The sequence below is a fragment of the Manis pentadactyla genome, chromosome 9, assembly GCF_030020395.1.
Source record: "Manis pentadactyla isolate mManPen7 chromosome 9, mManPen7.hap1, whole genome shotgun sequence".
Taxonomy (NCBI): domain Eukaryota; kingdom Metazoa; phylum Chordata; class Mammalia; order Pholidota; family Manidae; genus Manis; species Manis pentadactyla.
The window spans coordinates 36,564,523-36,586,003 of NC_080027.1; the positions used below are offsets into that span (position 1 = coordinate 36,564,523).

Genomic DNA, 21,481 nt, shown 5'->3' on the forward strand with positions numbered 1-21,481 from the left:
TTAGGCTTTGGAGGCTGTGCCTGTGCGAATGAACAATCGGGAACCCGGAAAATGAAAACTAGCTTTCAGGACATTTCAATTAACTGCGTTTCTTAAAACTATCCATCAAGCCCACTTGTGGGTTTTGGATGCAAAGACAAATTCTTGCTGAAGGGACGTTCAGGGGCGGAGGAGGGAGCGTCAATTCCAGACGAAGGAGATTGGGCTAAAAAAAGCAGTTTCTCCTAGTCTTCTCCCAGTGTGGCTCGTTTCGCTTACTACTCGACCCCAGGGTACCAAGCGCCCAAAAGCCCCGCCGCAGAAGGCGGGCGCGCCGTGTAGGCCATTTAGTAGCCCGGAACCTCTTGTGCAGGACTCCGACTGCAGCACGCACGGGGAGTCGTTTGGATGCGGCACGGCCCTGCGCCATGCCCTTCAGCCTTGGGCTCGGAGGAGAACGCTCCGGACGTGGGCCCCGGGTGGCGGTCGTTGTGTTTTCTTTGTAGTTGGCGGTCTGAGGCCAGGCCTCGAGTGGGAACGGCATCACCATGATGAGAGGACGGCCGGGCCGGGAGGCCTTAACGTTCCTGCCGGCTGAGGCCCGGAGCCTGCCCCCGCCCAAGCTGACCGACTCGCGGCTCGCCTACTTCGGTTTCTTGGGCTATTGCTCCGGCCTGATGGATAACGCGATACGGCGGAGGCCGGTTTTGTCGGCCGGTGAGGGCTACGCGGGCGGGACTGGCTGGGAGGAGAGGGGGTCGCGGGGCTGCGGGACGGCCCCTGCATAACTGCTTGAGGTGCCTCCGCTTTTCCGGGCCTTTTCGCCTCTCAGACCTCACCTCGTCTTCCTGGGGCCTCCGCGCCCCGTGAGCTCTTCAGAATCCCGCAGGGCCAGACGGCTATTTGACACTTAAGGAAACAGGGACAGTGAAATCCACGACCCCACAGTGAGTCTGTGAAGGACGCTGGAGTAAACTGCCTGCTCCCTTCTCAGCTCACGCTGTGGTGTGTGCAAAAATTAGCGTACAGTCCGTGCTACGCACTACTGACACTCTGCATTATAGCATTTAATCCTTAGAATACCTTACGGAGGGATATTATCCACAGTGAGGAAACAGCCTTAGACCATTTAAAGCATCTTGCCCAAGGTCATAAGGCTACTAAGCAGAACCTGTTTTTAGATCTTAGAATCTATATTTGAAACCAGTGCTTCTCAAACTTACCGTGCATGCTAACGACATGGGGATCTTGTTAAAATGCTTATTCTGATTCATTAGATCTGGGGAGAGGCCTGATGTTAACAAACTCCCAGATACTGTTTCTCGGGACTTCACTTTGAGTGGGAGGCTCTAAGCCAATAGGTTGTACTTCCTAGTAGTATGTCACTGGCGTCCTTTCAGAAACTGACTACCCTGAATGGATATGGATTTCAAAGGGAAAAGATAAAGGAAACTTTGGAAGAGGTGACTTTGAACATAGTTTTGATTTATCAGGCCATGGGAGGTTAGTGATAGCAAAAGGATGCAAGAGCCTTTGAGTGGGGGACAGTCTGATGATTTGAGTATGCAGGTCAGGGTGATAAGGCTACAAAGGAGATTTAGATAGGTCATGGCAATTTAGGCAAACCGGAACCTTTATAGTTTTTGAGATTTCTGTGGAGTGGGAAGGAGGTGCAGTGATCAGACCTGTTAGTTTTAAAAGATCAACCCTGTCAGCAATGCAAAGCATTGACTGGAATCACGAAGCCCCATTAAGAAGAAAGCTAATAGAGTTGATCCTTGAACAACAAAGGGTCCATTTACACGCAAATTTTTTTCAGTAAATATATTGGAAATTTTTTGGAGATTTGTGACAACTTGAAAAATCATTTTCTCTAACTTTATTGTAAGAATACGGGATACATAGTACATATAACATAAAAAATGTGTGGTAATGGGCAGATTGTGTTATTGGTAAGGCTTCTGGTCAACAGTAGGCTATTCATATTTAAGTTTTCAAGACTCTAAAGATATATGCAGATTTTCGATTGCACGGAGTTGGAGCCCCCAGTCCCCAGGTTGTACAACTGTGGGCCAGTTGTGCAGTGCTTCAGGCAGTCAGAAGTCACCTCACTTGTGCTTCTTTGTGCCTCCTCCCAGCTATATGTCATGCCTGAAGGTTGGCATCCAGCCCACTCAATTTCAGCACTTCTAGTGCTCAAATAGTAATGAAATCCCATCTCCCGTGGACATGAGCCCACTCCACAGAAAAGAGTGATCTTTGTCCATTTCTGCCTCTGGGGAAATGGGGTTTTCACCGTTTCACCACAACTCCACACTTGTCCATGCCTGTTACTTGGCATCATGGAAAGAGCTCCACTGCATTCTGGAACTAAAAAAAATGGCCTTGCTCCACTGCTTCCCAGCTGTGTCAGCTTGGGCAAGTTACTTGGTCAGGCCACTCAGAGCCAAAGTTTTCTCATTTATAAAATGAGATTAGTTAATTTTTGCATATTTGCTATGAGAGTTGAGATTCTTTAGGTAAAATGCCTGGCACACAGAAGATGCTGAACAAAGTTCTCTTTCTTTTAGCTCTTGTTATGCAAACAGTTTTTTTTTTTTTTTAATTACACTATAGTTGACAAACAATATTTACCATATATTTGTTCACCATTGACTGAGCTCGTTCTCTGTGCCAGGCAGTGTTACATACTGTGTGTACAGGGTTAGGGGTACCATCTCTGCCCTTGAGAAGACAGTAGTCGAGCCAGGGAGACAAGTCCATTATGGGTCTAGATGTGACAGGTAATGTGTTTTCGCAGAAGTGGGTGAGCAGAGAGCACTTTGGGAGCATAAAGGAGGTACAGATTGGAGGGAGACTTCCAGAGGAAGTAAAAGTCAGTTGAAATGTGAAGTATGTACCATTTAATCTCCTCTTGTTGTTGTCAATGTTTTGTGCTGTTTCTGGGAGACAAAAGAATCTAGTGGTTAAGAGCACATGTTTTTAGGTTTGACTACCACCACCCTACTAGCCATTAGACTCTGGAGAAGTTACCTCTGGGAGCTTTAGTTTCACCATCTATGAAACAGGAGTGACATCTACCTCTTTGTAGGGCTATAAGAACTAGATGAGATGATGTATATGGAACACTTTGCCCAGGGCTGGGGGTCGGAGTTCCTGAGTTCCTGGGTTTCTGTAAGTTGCTTTGGAAAATTTAGGTGTTGAAGACTTAATTGAAATGGTTATCCTCAGCAGTATCTATTTACTGCATATCATGTTTTGTCTAGTTTAATATCTGGCTTGTAGTACTGCTCAGTAGTATTTAATGAATCAGTAAGTATGTGTAGATTATAAGGAAGTATAAAACACAATCTCAACCCTCCAAAGATTTACAGAACAGATGAACATACCCATTAAAAAGACAAATTGTGGTACAAGTTTCTGCATGAGGGGGAACAGGTGTGATAGAGCGGAGAAAGATATGGTGAATTTTCAAACAACAGCCATGGAGAGTACCTGTGAGGAGTACTGTCATATTCTATCAAATAAATCAAATTGTGCAGATCTTTTTCAAGTTTTTCTTAAGCTTTTCTCCCATCACTGGTTACCACTTAACCTGCCCTAAATTTATAGTTAGTGTAGTACATAAAATTGATTATTTATTGATTTCTAGTTTAACATTGTCAGTAATGTATGGTGTTCTATGAACAGCACCAAGGTGTCCAAATTTAGATTCACTTAGTGAAGGAAAGAAGGGGAAAGGGATTATGGAGGGGTTGTGTATCTAGTGAGAGGAAGACAGCCCCTGAGAGACAGTAGAGGTTAGGGAAATGGGGACTTGGGAAGAGGTCAAGCCATGCCTTTAGGGCTGGAATGCTGATACCATCATCTAAAACATTATGGCCTCGTCTTCTGTAAAGGAGATGGGTAAGCATGGAGAATCTGGGTCTTGTATGTGTGTAGTCCAGTGGCATATGGAGCCCCCAGGGAACTGTGATTTGCTGTATTGCAGGTGGCCCCCTAGGGGAAGCAGAGGCTCTTTGGGGTAAGGGATAATGCAGAAGAGCCTTGGCCCTGTCCAGCCCCAGATCATAGTGGTATTTTGCATTTTTACTGTTTTACACATTTTTCCAGAATATTTCTATACCCATTTTCTTTTGTTTTAGGTAATTCTACTGTAGGAACAATAGGATAGGTATTATCTTTGTTTTAGAGGTAGCAAATTGACTTGCCCATGGCCATTCATCCATTTATTAAATATTTAGTAAGTATTATCTATGTGCTGGTATATGAAGATGAATCAAACATTGGCTTGGTTGGTAGTAGACAGAAATAAGTTCTACAGCAGTTTGCATGTTAATAACAATGAATTCGCCCTGTTAACTCCAGGAAAGTTCTGGGAAGACTTCTTGCAGAAGTGCTGTCTGAGTTGGGTCTTAAAGGATGAGGAGGTCACTGGGCAGAAAAATAACCAGTGTGTGACATACAGAAACATGAAAGAGCCTGATTTGTGTGAAGAATTCAAAGTAGCTTAGTATTTCTGGAGCCAAGCACATGTCAGAGAGTGTCAGAAGATAAAGGTGAAAGAGTCTCTGGTGAAGGGCCTGGGAGGTCATAATAACTGGATAAAAGCTGGAATCAGTGTGGAGTGGGAAATGAGATGAAAGGGAAGCCAGTCAATGTGAATGAGAGAAATTCCCTGAAGTGAGGAAAGGAAGTATTTACAAAGTAAAATTTAAAGGATTCAGGATATAGGGATCGTTCCTATGTTTTTTTCCCTAGGACTTGGGTTCCTGGGTAAACGGTCTTACTCTCTCAATTAGTTGGAAAAGATATGAATAAGAAGGAAATAAATTCATTTGGGGGTATTCAAATGAATATATGTGTCAAACAGTTGCCAATGTGTGTTATTCAGCATGGGTGTCCGAGTTAGACATACTTACGGGTCCTAGCACATGAATAGTAGATAAAACTCTAAGAATAAATGAGTTCTCCAAAGGAGTATCTGTGGGATAAGAAGTGTGGGGGTAGAATTCTGGGGAATAACTAGAAAATCAAACCTGCAGTTAGCCTTTTGCAAAAACTTTCTTTTGGATCCCCCTGCCTTAGACTTTAAATTTTGGCTTTCTTTAGGTCATATGATCTGACCCTCCCTGGTATCATTATAATAGGGTAATTTTTTTAAATACAATTTTTGAATAGGTAATACATGCACAAGGTAAAAAATTTAGAAGGTACAAGGAGCATTGAAATATATTCATAGTGTTAGCTAGCTGGCCGTTTCAGTAACCAATAAATATGCAAATATAAATCAGTGTATGGAGACAAACCATACTGCCTTTTGACCTTTGTAGGGGACTTAACCTCTGTCTCATCATATAAGGATTACAGATTAGTTTAGGACTAAAGTTAGTTTAATGAAAAAGGGGAAAAATAATTTTCCATTCTCAGTCTAGCATTCAGATTATTTTGTACTGATCCATCTTTTTCTATGAAGAAATTTGTAAAACCTGAATTTAGAAAGTTTTGGGTTCTATTGATAATTATGTTTATAGGCTTAATGTTGTCCTTCACAATTGCCAGATTCTTTAAGAAGATGTCTGAAGGTCAAGGCTGTTTGTTCAGAATAGCCATGTAGAAAAGCCTTTTTTAAAAAAGAATGTTGGAATAATAAATTATATATCTGAAATGTTAAAATGTGATTTTTAAATATACATTGACTGATTTTTGCTTTCTTTGGGATTTTTCATATGAATTTCAGGTTTGCATCGCCAGCTTCTATATATTACTTCCTTTGTTTTTGTTGGATATTATCTTTTGAAACGTCAAGACTATATGTATGCTTTGAGGGACCATGATATGTTTGCATATGTAAAATCACATCCGGAGGATTTTCCTGATAAAGGTATTTCAAGTTAATTATAGAAAACCTCTCATACTCTGTCATTTACCCTGGTTAATCTTATCCATGCCTATGGCCTCAGGTACCTCCTGTATGCTGTTGACTCCCACATCTTTGACTATAGACCAGAATTCTCTTGAATTCATATATCCAGTTTCTGGCTGAGTATCTCTGTGTCCTCAGACAGCAAACAGAATTCATGTCCCCTCTGCCTGCCCAGATGTCCTGATCTTCTGTGTTCTGCTCAGTGAATGGCACTACTGCCCACCTGGGCACTCCCACCAGAAACCCAGGAATCACCTTCAGGTCTTCCTCTTTCATTTCTCATAAGTTATCAAGTCTCACCTTTCTACTTCCTAAATATTTTTCAACTCTGAATTCTCCTTGTTCTCTCCAACTGCTACTACCCTGGTTCAGGCCTGAGAATCTCTTGCTTGGTCTTTTGTACTTGCCTCCAACTCACCTCTGCCTTTGGTTACTGGAAATCACATTGCTGGGTAAATATGGATATGCTTAAAATAGTTATCCATTGCTTTGGATGGCTTATTATGCCAGGCTGAGCTGATTGCCTGGTGTAAACACTGCCCATACCTTTTACCCACTACATTACATACACATGTCTGTGTCCCTCACTGGGCTGTAGCTTCATCTTGTTTCCCCAGCCTCCAGCATGGAGCCTATACCAGTGGGCACTTAATAATAAATAATAGCTGACCTGAACTACACAGAACCCTGCTTCATCTCTGATCACTCATCTCCTAACTCATGAGATGCTGTGTCCTAAAACTGCCCTATATCCCTTGGTGTACTATTCATGCTATACTTTCTTGATCATCCTCTTGCCCCATTTCTACCCTGTCCACCTAGCAAATTCCTGCTGAAGATTCATCTCAGTGAAGCTTTCCTCCAGCTATGGACAGGAATTTCTTCACATACTCCACTTATCTCTGTTCAACTATGAATGTAATTGTAATGTAACTATTTTCTTGCTTGTATTTTACACATTTATATATAATATAGATGTGCATATATGTGAACGGAGTAAGTGTAGAAAAATTTGAAACTTGTAAATATATAGATTTTAAAGAGATTTTCCTTTTCATGTAAATGTGTAATATTAAGTATTTAAATTTCATTAGACTAAATGATGATCTCTAAGGTCCTATTTAGCTCTAAAATTGTATTATTCTATTTAATATTGCCAAAGCCTTCAGTCACATATATAATACTTATGGTGGATGTTTTTTATTTATGGTACAGGCTTTAAATCATTTAAATTATACTCCAGAATAACTGTAATTTGATGTTGCTAGTATAGCAAATTATGATGAATAGCTTGAATCATGTATTTAAAAGTCTGGATATCAGGGAAAAAATCTGGGTATCAGAATTTAAGCAATTATTGAAATGCATGAATGTCTCCTTAATATACTACCAATGACAATGCAAACAAAAAATATTTATGGTGGATTAAAGAAAATTTTTTTTGCCAGTGAAAAGCTCAAAGACTAGTACAAAGCCATGAATAGTGGATATATAACGGTGCAGAATTACTCAGAACTGTTGGATGTTAGACTGAAAGCAATCTTGGCAATATTCATCCTAAGTGTGAGACCCAGTGGCAGAGCAGTCCTCAGTCTCAGACCTCTGGCTCTTTGCCTCCGTATTTCCACTGGCTTCCTGTGTCAGCAGGAACTTATACAACCTCACGGACTTGCTGTCTGTGAGCAGCAGATTACTGGCATGTATGCCAAGAGTCCCATGCACTGACAGCAGGGGCATGGAGAGCTTGACCAGCTCTGTTCCTGGCCCCTCGTCTCTGACCTGTGCCCCTCCCTGTTCATTCCTTCAGCCACCCCTTCAGCCAGCATCCCCTTGGCAGCATTCAGCCCTCTAGGCAGTCATCTGGATGTCTCCACAGATTCTTCCAGAGTTATTCTTCAGTGAAACAAAATGGCTCAATGATTGCCAGCCAATGGTTGAGGACAGCATGAGGAAATTCTTAGAGGTTTCAATCTATAAGAATATTAAGTATTAATTTTTCTTTATAAAATATGATTTTTTAAAATATAATTTTAAAATAGATATTTTTTTATTTTTCTTTTTATAGATAAGAAAACTTACAGTGAAATTCTTGAAGAATTCCATGCAGTGCGTTAAGTCTCCAAAATGTGTGTCAGTTTCACTGGTACCGGTTATCTGAAGGTCGTGGAACATGGACCGTGTTCCCATGGTATCTGAAGCTTGTGTTCATCTGTATGTTGACACCTTATGATTAAAATGGTCCTCATGAGCACTTTGATTCCTGTTGGTCAAGAAAAATAGTTCATCAGAGAATGGTCAGTTTCCATTCACCCAATTTGAAGAAGACATCAGACAGAATTTAAAATGCTTAGTTATAGTTCAGGGTCCACTGGCAGTGTAGCTTCTTTGGAACATAGCCATGCTCACTGTTTACATGTTGTTTATGGCTGCTTTCCCACTACAACAGCAGACTGGAGTAGTTTTAACAGACCTCCTTGCCTGCAAAGCCTCAAATATTAATAGATGGCCTTTACAGGAAAAGTTTGCCTGCTCGCGTTCTGGTGCAAAGCAAAACAAAGCAAGCCAGACCGGGGAAGGGGTTTGTGAGTCATGTAGAATAATTTTGACTTAATCCTGCAGGTTGTGGGAAGATATTAAAGGGTTTTAAATGGGAATAACATGATCAAATGTGTATTTCTGAGCTCTCTCTGCAGCAATATAGAGGATAGTTTAGACGGAGGTCACTCAAGACTGGGAGAACAGTTAGAGCACTGATACTGCAAAGGGGATCTTTGCTCTTAGATGGATCATCATGAAGAAAGTGGGCTCTGTAGCTAACACTGTCTACAGTGTTTTTTGGTGCAATTAGAAGTAAAAGACCCCACCTAACTGGAATAAGGTTACTCTCTATGGCTTATCAAATCCAAATGCTTGTCCAAAATGTTTGTATTTCTAAGCTCAGATTTTATAATTAGGTTAATTTGTGGAGATTAATAAAATTGTTTCTCTATAGATAATTTCAAATTAAGTGACAGTATGAATATAAGCAGAGGTTTCTGAGCAAAATCAGATGAGTTTGAGTCCCACTTATTAAAAATGAAATTATGTCTGAGAAAGGACTCTAGTATATAAAGAAATGTACAAATACAGGGTTTCTTAAAAATTACTATTGCAGTAAATAAGTTTATAGTTCACCTGTGCTTGGCAGGTACAAGAGTGTGAGCCACATACCAAGGGACTGTGCTACACCTTAGTCCTGGAGGGTGAAAAGCACAGGCTAGAGCAAATACAAGGTATTCGGTACCAGGGTAGAAGAAGAAAATCAGCCCAGGTGCTCTTGATTAATCATCTTGTTTAACTTTCATAACAGCCTTGTGAGGTACGTAATACTATCCCCATTTCATAGGTAAGGAAATTTAGGCTCCAGTGGGCTCAGTAACTTGCCCAAGATTACATAGCAAATGACTGCCAAGAGGAGGGATGTGAACGTTGGTTGGTCAGATGCTAAAATCTATACCCTTTCTACTGTACCACAGTGACCATGTAACATCTAGTCCCTTATGAACCACTGGCCACCATCCAAGCTGGTAAGAGGAGTGAGGTGAGTTGTTAACAGCAACAAGCATTCTAAAGGTGACCTAGTGATGAGCCCATGAATTGGTGCTCAGAGGGAGGTAAGGAAGCATCCCAGAGAGTCATCTTCACACAGTCATCCAGCTGCAGGTCAGGCCTTTCTGGTCTTATCATCAGGGCTAGTGAACTGCCCCATGTCATCCTCGCAGAGCCCGCCTTCTATCATGTAAGAGATGAATGGAGTACAAAAGTTTCAAAAACTAATTCTGTAAATCCATACCACTAAGGTACTGTTACATGCCTATTGAAGCAGGAAAAATAATGAGAAAGCTCGATAGCAGTGTTTTAGCACTATATGAAAAATCAAGTCATCAGAGCAGCAATAATTCGTCTGGTTTCACCTCTACTTTTTACTAACAAGGAAACTGCAATGTAGGAAGATGAAATAAGTTACCCAGAGGTCAGTGGCAGAGCCAGGACAAGAGCCCAGATTTTTTAACTTCTGTACCTCACAGCCTCCACAAAAACTGGGTTAGGGTATTGAAGCATTATGGTGTATTGTACAATTGTCACTGTTGACCTTGAGGCAGTTAGGTTGGTCAAAGAGTGGGGTTTCTATCCCTTCTGCCATCCTCTATTCCCACCTCCAGCCCAGGCTGCAGAATTCTAAGGTGCTAAGCAAATCCACTGTTGCAGAGGAATGGAATTAAATGCTAATTAGGCCAGGGTTCATTCACATCTTAGCTCTGCCAGTTCTTGAGGAACCTTAAACTCATTTATCTTCTTATGCCTCCATTTTTTGTCTGTAAAAGGGGATGATAATTCCATTAGATAATTGATATGCAAGTGATTTTAAACTATAACTATTCAACTTTTCAGTTACTTTGACTACCACTGTAGTTACTCAGTGAAGAAACCGGAACCTAGAAAAGTAAGGTGGCTAACCCAAGACCTGAGCTCATTAGCAGTGGATTCAAGACGAACCCAGAGCTGATGACCCAACCTTTATATTCGAGAACTTCTGAAAGATGACCCAGGATGCTTCAAGGGCAGAGGGAAGCAGGCTTGAAGTTAGCAGTTTGGGCTTGGGTTTGAGGTAGAGGAGGGGAAAATGGCTAAGAAAATAACTGAGCAGAGCTCTCTATAGGCTATTTATTCCCCATCATTACAGAGCAGCCTTCAGGTGAAAATAACACCACATGGCAGGCAGTGGGTGTGATAGAACACCTGGTTCAAAGCTGAGGCCAGTCTTTCTTTTGTCCCCTTACTATGGGATTTTGTGTGAGTCACTTCACCTCTAGTTTTAATTCCTTACTAGTAAAATGGGGATAAAAATCCTGCCTCACATGCCTACATTGAGTGGTTTTGAGATTCCCATGGACATGGTTTAATCACCAGTGAAGCCAGTTTGTGGGAACAGGGCTGGCAAGAGCACAAGTGGTGGCCAAATTTCTCCCAGCCTTCACCTGTGAGTGACCCACCCATGACCATGTATGCCACCTGCTTGTCTAGCTTGCTGCTCTTCCATGCCTCACAACCCCAGCCCTTCTGCACATGGATATATGGGCTCAGATGCCAACATGGTATGTCCTTAGATCAGGGCTTCCCAGTGGGCATGCCTCCACACTGGTATGCCTCGAATGGACTAAAGTGCCAAGATAGTGATCCTTTAGCTTTCTGTTTGGCTGGCTGCAACCTGCGAGGTGCAGGAATACTGTGAGCAGCCAGTGTACCCCCATGTGCCATACGAATATAATTTTCCATGTCCTGTAACTTGAAAAAATGTTGGGAAGCACTGCCACACACACACAATTCACAACAGACAGCTGAATAAATACCCATATCTTGGGTAAGTTCATTTGTAAAATGGAAATAATAAAACCTATCTTCATAGAATTATTATGAAGATTAAATGAGATAATTACATAGCAATCACTTGGGGGCTGTGCTGGCACTCTGTGCTCAAATGGGAGCTATTATTAATATAGGATGTCAGGAGTTCTGAGGATTCATGGATAGGCCTTGCTAGATGGCACAGCCCCTGAAATGATATGTACAGTTATGTGTCCATATGCCTGGACTCTGGGGAGATGAGTCCATAGCTTTAATCAGATTTCTAAAGAGCCGACAGGAAGAACACATTGAATTCATACAGCTCCAAGCAGTCATGTGCATACTAGTAGGCACACACATGCACAAACATATATATTCACATAAGGTATGCATTTGCAGACACTTTTCCTTCCGTCCCCATATAGTTGATGGCCATTACTTATCAATTCTGTGTCAGAGACTAGAGCAGGCCTGGCCTTAGGCCCCCGCAGGTCATGGTTCCCAAACCCTAAAGTGAGAGTGACTCTCTGAGAGCTGGGCTCTCCTTTTCCCACTGGGTTATACCTCTGCTCCCTCACCTCTTCGGAATGAGCCACCTCTCCCTCAGTGGACTCTGACACCCACCTTCGTGGCTACCGTTACCTTCACTAGAGTCCAAGGCCTACATGGCCTGCCCCATTATGTCCTGCTATTTCCTCATCACCTCCTAAGCTTTCAGGGTGAAGTGATGAAGATGTGATGAAGGCTGGAGAAGTGCAAGTGGAACTTGCATGTCCAGCTGTCCTGGCACCCTCTCCTCCTTGGCTTCCTCTCTCTGCAGCTTCATCCTCAGCCTCATCAGCTTTGCCATCTGCCATCTTGGCCTGCCGCTCGTCCCTGGGCAGCAGCCCACAGTCCACATCCACGTGGATGGCCTAGAGCCGGGTGAAGTTGGTGTAGGGATCAGGGCCCCAGCTGGGCCTGGTGCCCATGTGCATTCAGCTGCACATCCCGCAGAAGGCTGGGGATCATCACCACCTGCCCCACATTTCACACCACTGCCAAGTACTGGGCCAGGACATCAGGCCATTCTTGGAGTGCTGCCTGGCTCACACTTGCACAGCTGCTGCCATATCCATGCTGAGTCCTGCAAACCACCGAGCACTATGTCTAGGCTGTCTGAATGTGATGGCAGTTGACAGGATGCTAAGGTCCAGCTGGTGGGTCAACACAGCTCTGTTTCAGGCTAATCCCAGGGTTTGGGCACCAATGTCCATATCAAGCAACCTATCTGCTTGGGGACAGACCTGCCAGCTGTTTGTCCGTCATTTCAGCCCTCCTTGACTGCTTCAGCAAGAACCAGGCTCCTTCTTCATCAGCTTGCAGGGCCAGTTAGAGGGAAGCTTTTCCCTTTGGCAACTGGTGGCCTTGACTCCAGGGCAATAATTCTTTTTTTTTAAATGTTTTTGTTGAAGTATCATTAATATGCAGTCTTATGTTGGTTTCAAATGTACATCACAGTGGTTCAACAGTCCCATGATCAACTTATTTGTGATTGTGAATTATTGTGCCCCTTTACCCCTCTCCCCCTCCCTCCGAGCCCCTCCAGCCCCTCCTCCTTAGTAACTACTAGTCCCTTCTCGGTGTCTGTAAGTCTGCTGCTATTTTGTTCCTTCTGTTTTGCTTTGTTTTTATATTTCACAAAAAAGTGAAATCATGTGGTATTTGTCTTTCTCCACCTGGCTTATTTCACTGAGTATAATACCCTCTAGGTCCATTCATGTTGTTGCAAATGAGAGGATTTCTTTTCTTTTTATCACTGAATAGTATTCCATTCTGTATGTGTACCACCTCTTCTTTATCCAGTCATCTACTGATGGGCACTCACATTGCTTCCATAGCTTAGCTCTTGTAAATAGTGCTGCGATAAACAGGGGTGCACATGTCTTTTTGAATCAGGGATTTTGTTTTCTTTGGGTAAATTCCTAGGAGTGGAATTACTGAGTCAAATGGTATTTCTGTTTTTAGTTTTTTGAGAAGTCTCCATACTGCTTTCACAGCGGTTGCACCACAAGGCAGTAATCCTTTCAGGCCTCCTGAGACCACGCTGCCTCCTCACTGCCTGCTTCCCAGTGTGCAGTTCTTTTCTTCAACCTGGGTGTCCAATTGGGAAATGGTCTCAGCCTCAGGGGATCTGAAGGCCCCATGTTGGATAAACTGAATTGTCCCCTGTTGGACTGGGGTCAAAAACTCCAACGACTAGGCTAGGAACATTATGTGAAGTGGTACAAGGGGGAGGATGATCAAATCATGCTCTGGATCTGCCAGAGTCCAGGGGACCCTTGGTGGGCTTGAGCCTAATCAGCTAAAAATGGATACAGATCAAGGCTGCGACAAGATTTCTAGTTTTAAAAATGACATTTATACACACACATCACTTGATGTCTATGGACCTCAGGCTATTTTTCTTTGCATTGTCACTCCAGTCCCCAGTAGGAATATACGGGGTCAAGAGTCAGGAGACAACTACCCCTTACCCCAAGTCATGGAGCCCCTGATGTGTGCTCCTACCCCCTGCTGTGCCAATAAGGAGGCAGAAGAAAATAGGGCATACATAGTCCCTGCCCTCTGAAACCAGATTCCCTTGATCACCCAGGGAACCTCAGGTATTGAGATCCTACTGTGTGTCTACACTGTGCTGGACCTGGGAATATGGAGGGAATGTGCAGGGCATGAGGCACCCCACTCAGGCAGTTCATATCTAGGGAAAAAGCCACAGTGAGTATATGCACAGATAAACATCAAAATATCATATTGTGGCATGGATCAGGAAGAAAATGAGCTAGAGCCTTGCCACTACAAATGTGGTCTGCAGAACCAACAGCATTTGATCACCAGGGAATGCACCAGAAATGCAGATTCTCAGGCCCTGCCCAGGACCTACTGAATCAGAAATTGCATTTCAACAAAATCTCCAAGGGCTGCCTATGGCCAGAGGTCAGGAATTCACTCCAAATTCATTTATTACCCCAGAGAAGAAGAAATATCTGAGTTGAGACCTAAATGTTCTCAGCTTCTAGATCAGTCTGCAGGCAGAGGGAATAGCCAGTGCTAGCAATCATAAAATATTCTTAAAGGTACAACTAACTGGCTGGGTAACCTTAAGCAAGTCATTCTACCTCTCTAGGTCTCAGTTTCCCACCTGGAAAGTTGAGTTGGGCTGAATAGAGGCTCTTTCAAGCTAAAAATAAAACAAAACAAAAAAACAAAATCCTCTGAATGGAGGATTTTGAGGCATCAAGAATCAAATGACTAGCTAAGAAACAGCTATGGAAGCAGCAGGCCCATTCTCTGGAGCCCTCAGAACACTCCAGAAGTCCTAGCCTTTTCTGTTACTTGGGAATTACTTGGGTCCCCAGGCTAGGACCCAGGGCAGAGTCCAGGAAGTGACTGACAACCCCTCCTCATTCTGGACAGGTGCTGGAAAGGGTCTTGGTTGGGGAATGAGTATAGACACTGATCAAGAGCCATGAGCTCACGCATAAAACTAGAACTAGCCCATGAACGCTCTCCCCCTGGGCCTTCTCAAGCCTCCCAGCCCTCAATCCACCCCCAGCTGCCTTCTGGGGCTTCCATGCCTTTCCGGCCAGGGGTTCACAATGACTCCTGCTGAGGCTTTTCAATAATTCCTCCCTGTACAATCCTTTATTTGGTATAAGAAGGACTTGCCCCTCCCTAGTTTAAGCACCTTCAACCTTCCTTGTATTATCTTTCTATAGCTGCTGTAGCAAATTACCACAACCTTAGTGGCTTAAAGCAACATAAATTTACCATCTCATAGTCCCACAGGTCGGAAGTCCAAAATGGGCCTCACTGGCCTAAAATCAAGGTGTCAGCAGGGTTGTATTCCTTTCTGCAGGCTCCACTGTAGAATCCTTTCAGCCTAACTAGCCTTATTCTCTGCCATCATGTTGACAAACTGAGCCCCACCTCTAGGCTAGGTTCCAGGCTGTGCAGGAGGGACACCGGATGCACAGTCCTTGATCCCCAGGAAGGTCAGAATCTGATGGGGGAGGATGACAGACAACTAAGCTGGTCACTTCAACCTAGCTGGGCATCACAAAAGCACAAGGGGCAGAGAGGAGGGGAGGTGCCTGGGGAAGCTTCCTGAAAGAGTAACAACTCTGTGGAGTTAGCAAGGTAGAGAAAGGTGGGAATAATCTTAAGTGCAGGATGGTAAGGGGAAAAATCTATATATATTCACTGTACACACAGTACATGTACTATATACTATATATATGTGTATGTACAATACCATAGTATATATCATATACATATTAAGGTATACATATATATCAATATATTCTATATAGTGTATACATAATAAAGGGTATATCTAGTACAATTTTTCTGATTTTATGCATCTATATATTATTTATAAATATATACATAAATAGTAAATAAAACAGGAATGAAAACATGAATTTAAGGAGCCATCTCTGGGGAAGGTGAGGAGGATAGGGAGTAGTACACGGGTACTTTATATTTGTAGGTCTTATTTCTCAAGCTAAGTGATGGGTATATGGATATTTATGTATTCATTCTCTAAAATTTTTTACATTGGGTACTTATAACAAAACAAGAGGTGGAGAGAATAAAAGTGGGAAATGTTTTCCAGGCAGAAGTACTAGCTTGAGCAAAAGCTCAGAGACACCAAATAGCAAGAATACTGATGACACCTCAAAATGCCCAAATTCTCCCAAACACCACAGTAACTTTCCTACATCACCCTCTTTTGCCCACCCTCACCCCCGATGATTGACTTTTCTGACCAGATCAGCCCCCTTCCCTTTCGGAGAGGTTCTCATCCCAGATGCAAGTGCACACCTCGTGTGTGAACGTTCAATTCGGGAACGCCTGCCTCGCCCCAAAGCCTACGGACTCCCCGAAGGCTGGCCAGGTTCCAGCCTCGAGCTCGGTGTCATGTAGGGCGGATGCCGGCAGGGGGCGCTGCGGGGCAGGCGAAGACCTGGGCACCGCCCGCGCCGCCGCCGGGCTAATCTGCTCCGCGGCAGGGAGCCACTGCGGCCCTGAACCCCGGCCAGCGCGCCGAGACCCCGCACCAGCGGAAAAGGCACGACTTTCCAGGAGACCGTTATTGGGCTCGTTTTAATCGAAAAGGGCTGGCCGATGGGGAAGAGAGTGGTAGGGAAACACTTTCATGGTTCCAAGACCCCACTCACCAGACAGGCATCATTAAGGTTCTGCAGCTCTTTTATTAAACGGGCTTGACTCGGCAGGAGAAAGCACGGAGCCGATTTCTTCCTTTCCTGCCACTACCCTTTCGAACGGATTCTGTGCGCTCATGTTTCATCTGTTCCCAGATGAAATCTCGGCAGGTCCCTTGGCTTTTCTGCGAGTCGCCGGTTTATGGTCAGGTCATCTATCTAAACTCAAGGAAAATTCCCTCGGTTCCGGCCGTCTCAGGCTGGGACACCTGCTGGCTGCGGAGGCACTAGGCAGCCTCTCTGCCTGGCCTCGCTCTTCCGCTGCCCCCGCCCCTCCCCGGGCTGCCTCTGGCTCTCCAGGATTGGGTGAGGAGAAGGCGCAGGCTGGAAGGTCTAAGTACGCCAGAGCCTTCTGGGTGTGGCCGGTTTCAAACGCTGACACTTTTTCTCAGGAGCACTTTGACGGGCTCCTTGGAGACCCACTGTTCCACACTCAGATGCAGTACCCCTAAAAAGGGGGTGGTGGTGGTACCCCCTCCTTAGGGCTGCTTACAATCCTTCAGCTTGTGCATCCGTGCCGGCATCTCCGGCCTCTTTCTGCTGGGGTGCCCTCACCCCTACATGGAAGCCCTCTTCCACAGGGTCCTTTTCAAGAAGGCCTGCATTTTACTCCTTTCTATGGGGTGTACACGTGCCCCACAGGAAAGACGCAACTGGACGTACAGCCCCGTACCAGGAGCCGCTCCACTCTCCTGCTCTCACTAGATTCCAGACCCCAGAGCCTCCTTCTCCAAGACTCCGCAAATAGTTCTCCTGAAGCCTCTCTCCCTGGTTTGAGGGGAAGCGAGGGCAGCTCCCTCCCTGGTCAGGTGTGGGTTGGAGGCAGGGCGGAATGAGTCTGTCAGACCACTGGCCAAAGAGATTCTCCTCCTTCCTTCCTGGGTTTCGGGTGGGGGTGGGGCACGGCTTTCCTTCTCTCTGAGACAGGCAGGTAGGTGAGGAGGAGGCCTTTAGCCCTGCGGTCCCTCCCTCAGAGTCCTGCACAGGCCGTGCAGCCTCTCACTTTAGGGTCAGCCACTCTGGCATTGTTTCTACCTGTGGGGTCTCAGCTGAAATTCTGAGATGACTGGAAAAGTCTTTGTTTACATCTTATTAATTTCCGGACTTTGCCTGAAAGCAATACCTCTAATCTCGGCCCAGAAGAGACCTAGTCAGAGGATCCACGCAAACACAAATCCGACTGGCACTTTTCTGCAGTAAAACCCTTCACTCTCCAGCCTCTCCCCATTGGCGTGCTGCACTTCAGCGCCTGGGCTTTACAGACACTCCAAGAACCGCATGCTTTCTCTCACCTTCACCTTTCCTTCCACCGAAAGAGGCCTAGCTCTACTTCTCTATTTGGTTAATCCCTAGCGGTCTTTGAAGACCAGAGTCAAAATGTCACCTCCTCCAGGAAGCCTTCCCTGACACCCCACCACTGCTTCCACAGACCTTGTCACAAATAGCGTTTTGTTGTAATTACCTCTATCTGTAGCTATCTTTTCACTCTGTTCTGAGCTCTTTGACAACAAGGACGGTATTTCTTTTGTTGAGTATGTTAAGAAGTTTTATATGAAAACACCAAAAAGAAAGTCAAAGCCACTCATAATTCCACCACTTCTTTTTGAAAGGACTTAGAATCTCCCTTCTCCTACCTGTTTCACCCAATCCTCCTGCCAGTGATAAATGCTTTTAAGAGGGTGGTATGATTCCTGTCTTTTCCTGGCATGCACACACACACACACACACACACACACACACACAATTTTATAATTTTTACTTTACATCTTGGTCTGCAATTTCCATTTTCACCTAGCAATCTCTCCTGGGTTCCTTTCCATGTTAATACATATGATTCTGACTCACTCTTTTTTATTGTGTGTGTGTGTATATATATATAAAACAAAATTTGGCATTTTAATCATTTTAAGCATACAATTTAGTGGTATTAATTTCATTCATGATATTGTACAACCACTACCAGTATCCATATCCAAAAGCTTTTCATCACCTCAAAGAGAAATTCTGTACCCATTAAGCAATAACTCGCCATCATCCTCTCTGACAATCTCCAGCAATCTCTAATCTCCTTTCTTCCTCACTTTTTTAATGTGTGAATATTATTCACAGTAGGAGACATCAACATATATTTAATGATTCTTTACTAACGGACATTCAGGGTGGTCCCAATTTTTTGATAATACAAACAAAGCCACAATAAATATCCTCATACATAATACATGTGGGAATATTTTGATAGAAGAAAGTCTCAGGAGTGGGGCTGCAAGGACCTAGGATGTGTGCATTTAAAAGTCTAATGGACACTTATAGCCTGTGCATCACAATTATCTTTAATATGAAGGTTCTTGACCCTCATCTCCAGATAATCTGGTTAAATAAGGATGAATTGGGGCCCAGCAACCTGGATTTTTATAAACATCCCACCTGATTATGATGATGTGAGACACAATGAGAAGCCAGTCTGTAGGCCTGGGTCTGCTGCATTCCTGGGCCCCCAGCACCCGGCCCCGAGCCTGCCCACAGAGAGCCCGTTTCCTCCCTGCAGCAACAGCTCAGACACTGGTGCCCCACCCACACCCTGCTGCCGCCATGCCCAGGCTGCCCTGGTGACTCATCGTGCACAGAGTGCTGGCCCCTAGGGTGACAGCCTCTAAGGGAAGCTTGATGGACTGTGTATCTCCCACCCTGGAAGCCCTGAGTCACCTTGGTTTATCAGGCAGCTCCTAATTCTGTGATCCGTTCACTTTGCTCTTTGTGGGAGGCAAACCCACCGCTCAGTCAGATCACAGCCTCCTAAGAGAAAGGTTGCCTCTGTCTGGGGAAATGATGCCTCACGCAGCAGCAGTGGTGGGCGGAGGGCAGACAGCTGCAGGGGAGAAAGAGAAAAGAGACAGAGACAAGGCTGAATTTGGAGAGGAGGTGGAGGAGTAAAAGGTGAAGGGAAAAGAGTAGAGAGGAAGAGAGAGACACAGAGAACAAAGAGGCAGAGAGAAAGAAGACCAGAGTTGGAGGGGAGACACAGGGAGGGAGAAGTGAAGGGAAAAAGAGAAAACAGGGAGGGGAAGCAAGAGGAGAAGACAGGAGAAAGAAGAGAACACGGGTGAGTTCCTCGACTGGTATTTTGGATTAGTCCAGAAGCAAATGCCCATGCTTCAGCTCCCAGCAGGACCCTGGCAATGGCATGGCCTGGCCTGGTTTCAGGCCCTGCCTATACTCTGGCTCAAGTCTGCTGTCGTTACCTGCAGCTGGCAGCCTTCTGAGGGGTCAGACTCTCAACCTGGGGCAAAGGCCTTCTCAGAGGCAGCCACACCCTTTGTGCCAGATGGGGGGCATCATTTGGTAACAAGGAAGAAGATCCTCAAATATGGTACATAATTTTTGAACAGGTTCTTAGCTATAAAGGATGCTTGTTGCAGTGCTATTTATAGTCAAGGAGAAAAAGACAGAAAGAAGGAAGGGAGAAATGAAATGTGGCTTAACATTTATGATACACTTGTAAAACATGATGGTACATATCCAGTATAAGTGGTGATACAGGAGAGCCCTTAATATGAGGGAAATCCTCATGATACTAGATGAAAAATAAATAAGTACATACATGTTTATTTAAATCAATCTTTAAAATGGTATGATTCAAATTTTGTTAGTGGGTATGTATTTAAGGGGCTCTACAGCCTCTGATGCAACTCAATGTCTTCTCAAAATTCAATTCAGTTCAATCCTGTGCCATGAGACAACTGGCTTTTTGACAAGTCTCAAGTCCAGGCCCTGTCCCTTCCCTACTGGCCCCATGTTCTTCTTTTTGGGGAGATTTCCATTGAAGTCTTGCAAGGGGGCCAATTCCTACTCCCGGCTCCTACTACAGAAGCCCAAGTGATTAGATTCTTCTTCCTGCTGGGTGACAGCAGAAGCCACCCAGCTCTACAGTATGATCCTGGTCAGACTCCTGCCACCAGGCCCCCTGAGCTCCTAGTACCCATCCTCGGTGGACATTGACAGTCTTTTAAGAACTTTCTGTGTTGTTTAGGGAGATGGCATTGCCCTCTGTAGATTGCTACCAAAAACCCAGTCTGATCTTCCCCCTGTTGTCAGCAGGGAGTCTGCTATGACCAACCTACTAGGTATTTCTGCTACCAACCCCACCTTCTCTTGGGCTAAGGTGTCCTTGGCTGTGTGAGAAGGTGTCCCTGTGGGGTAATCAGCTGGGGCCTGTGCACTGGGCTGGGCAGCCAGTGAAGAGAAGCTGGAGGGGATGCAGTGAATTCCTCTCCAGGAATCTAGTGGGGATGAGCTGGCAGAGGGCCTGAGTCCAGACCATGGGAGGTGCTCTGCTCAGTGGCAGGGGGCAGTAGCAAGCAAAACCAGCCTCCTTTTGGTGCCTGGGCCAGAAGCTGCCAGCATGCCTTGAAAAAGAGGATCTGGGGAGAATTAAGGAGGTACCCAAGCTCTCACTCAGAGTGGACAAGAGAGAGAGACCTTCAGAGCTTCAAGAGCTGCCCACCTTGAGCCGGGTCCCGAGGACTCTGGAGGTCCTAGGACTCGGGGTACCACCCTTGTTGGTTACTTTGTCCTACTCTGTCTCTGGGCAGGAGTCAGTCATAAACTCTTAGATGAGAAAGGTCTCTAAGTGTGTTTGGGGGAGTATTGAGGAAACCTTGGGTAAGAGTGGGTAGCAATGATTGTTGTGTTTTTTTTGGTAGACTTTTTGTCAAAGTATAACTTAGAGGAATTACCCAAGTGATTTTCACAGAAAGTAAACACACTTGTGTAGCCATCACCTAGTCCAACACAAAGAACCTTACTCAGCATCGCAGCATCACCCCCGTTTGGGTGGCAATGATTTTAAAGAGAGAAGTGGGAAGTAGCTGAGAGCAAAGGAGGAAGGAAGGGGAAGACCCTCCCAGGTACCAGTGGGGCTGCTGTG

At 44.7% G+C, this 21,481-nt stretch overlaps 2 protein-coding genes and 1 long non-coding RNA gene across 3 annotated transcripts; 1 reads left to right on the top strand and 2 right to left on the bottom strand.

The window, feature by feature from the left end:
- Positions 1 to 381: 381 nt before the first annotated feature.
- Positions 382 to 8,153, top strand: NDUFC2 (NADH:ubiquinone oxidoreductase subunit C2). Its single transcript, XM_036895490.2, has 3 exons — positions 382 to 696; positions 5,720 to 5,863; positions 7,971 to 8,153. The coding sequence occupies exons 1-3, from the start codon at positions 528 to 530 to the stop codon at positions 8,018 to 8,020; spliced, it is 363 nt and encodes a 120-aa protein (XP_036751385.1). The 5' UTR covers positions 382 to 527; the 3' UTR covers positions 8,021 to 8,153.
- LOC130684865 (uncharacterized) lies at positions 8,037 to 16,818 on the bottom strand. The gene is made up of 2 exons (XR_008999202.1): positions 16,513 to 16,818; positions 8,037 to 8,165 (listed from the first exon to the last, which is right to left on the bottom strand). It is a non-coding gene; the product is annotated as an uncharacterized LOC130684865 (long non-coding RNA).
- Positions 11,952 to 12,618, bottom strand: THRSP (thyroid hormone responsive). The gene is given in 6 exon segments (XM_036895489.2): positions 11,952 to 12,019; positions 12,022 to 12,056; positions 12,058 to 12,102; positions 12,104 to 12,238; positions 12,240 to 12,351; positions 12,354 to 12,618. Coding segments are annotated over 6 exon segments (450 nt in total). The 5' UTR covers positions 12,409 to 12,618.
- Positions 16,819 to 21,481: the final 4,663 nt, after the last annotated feature.

Coding starts and splice junctions, on each gene's coding strand:
- NDUFC2 (XM_036895490.2), top strand. CDS start 528: ATGATGAGAGGACGGCCGGGCCGGGAGGCCTTAACGTTCCTGCCGGCT. Junction 697..5,719: donor GAGGCCGGTTTTGTCGGCCG/GTGAGGGCTACG, acceptor TATGAATTTCAG/GTTTGCATCGCCAGCTTCTA. Junction 5,864..7,970: donor GGAGGATTTTCCTGATAAAG/GTATTTCAAGTT, acceptor TTCTTTTTATAG/ATAAGAAAACTTACAGTGAA.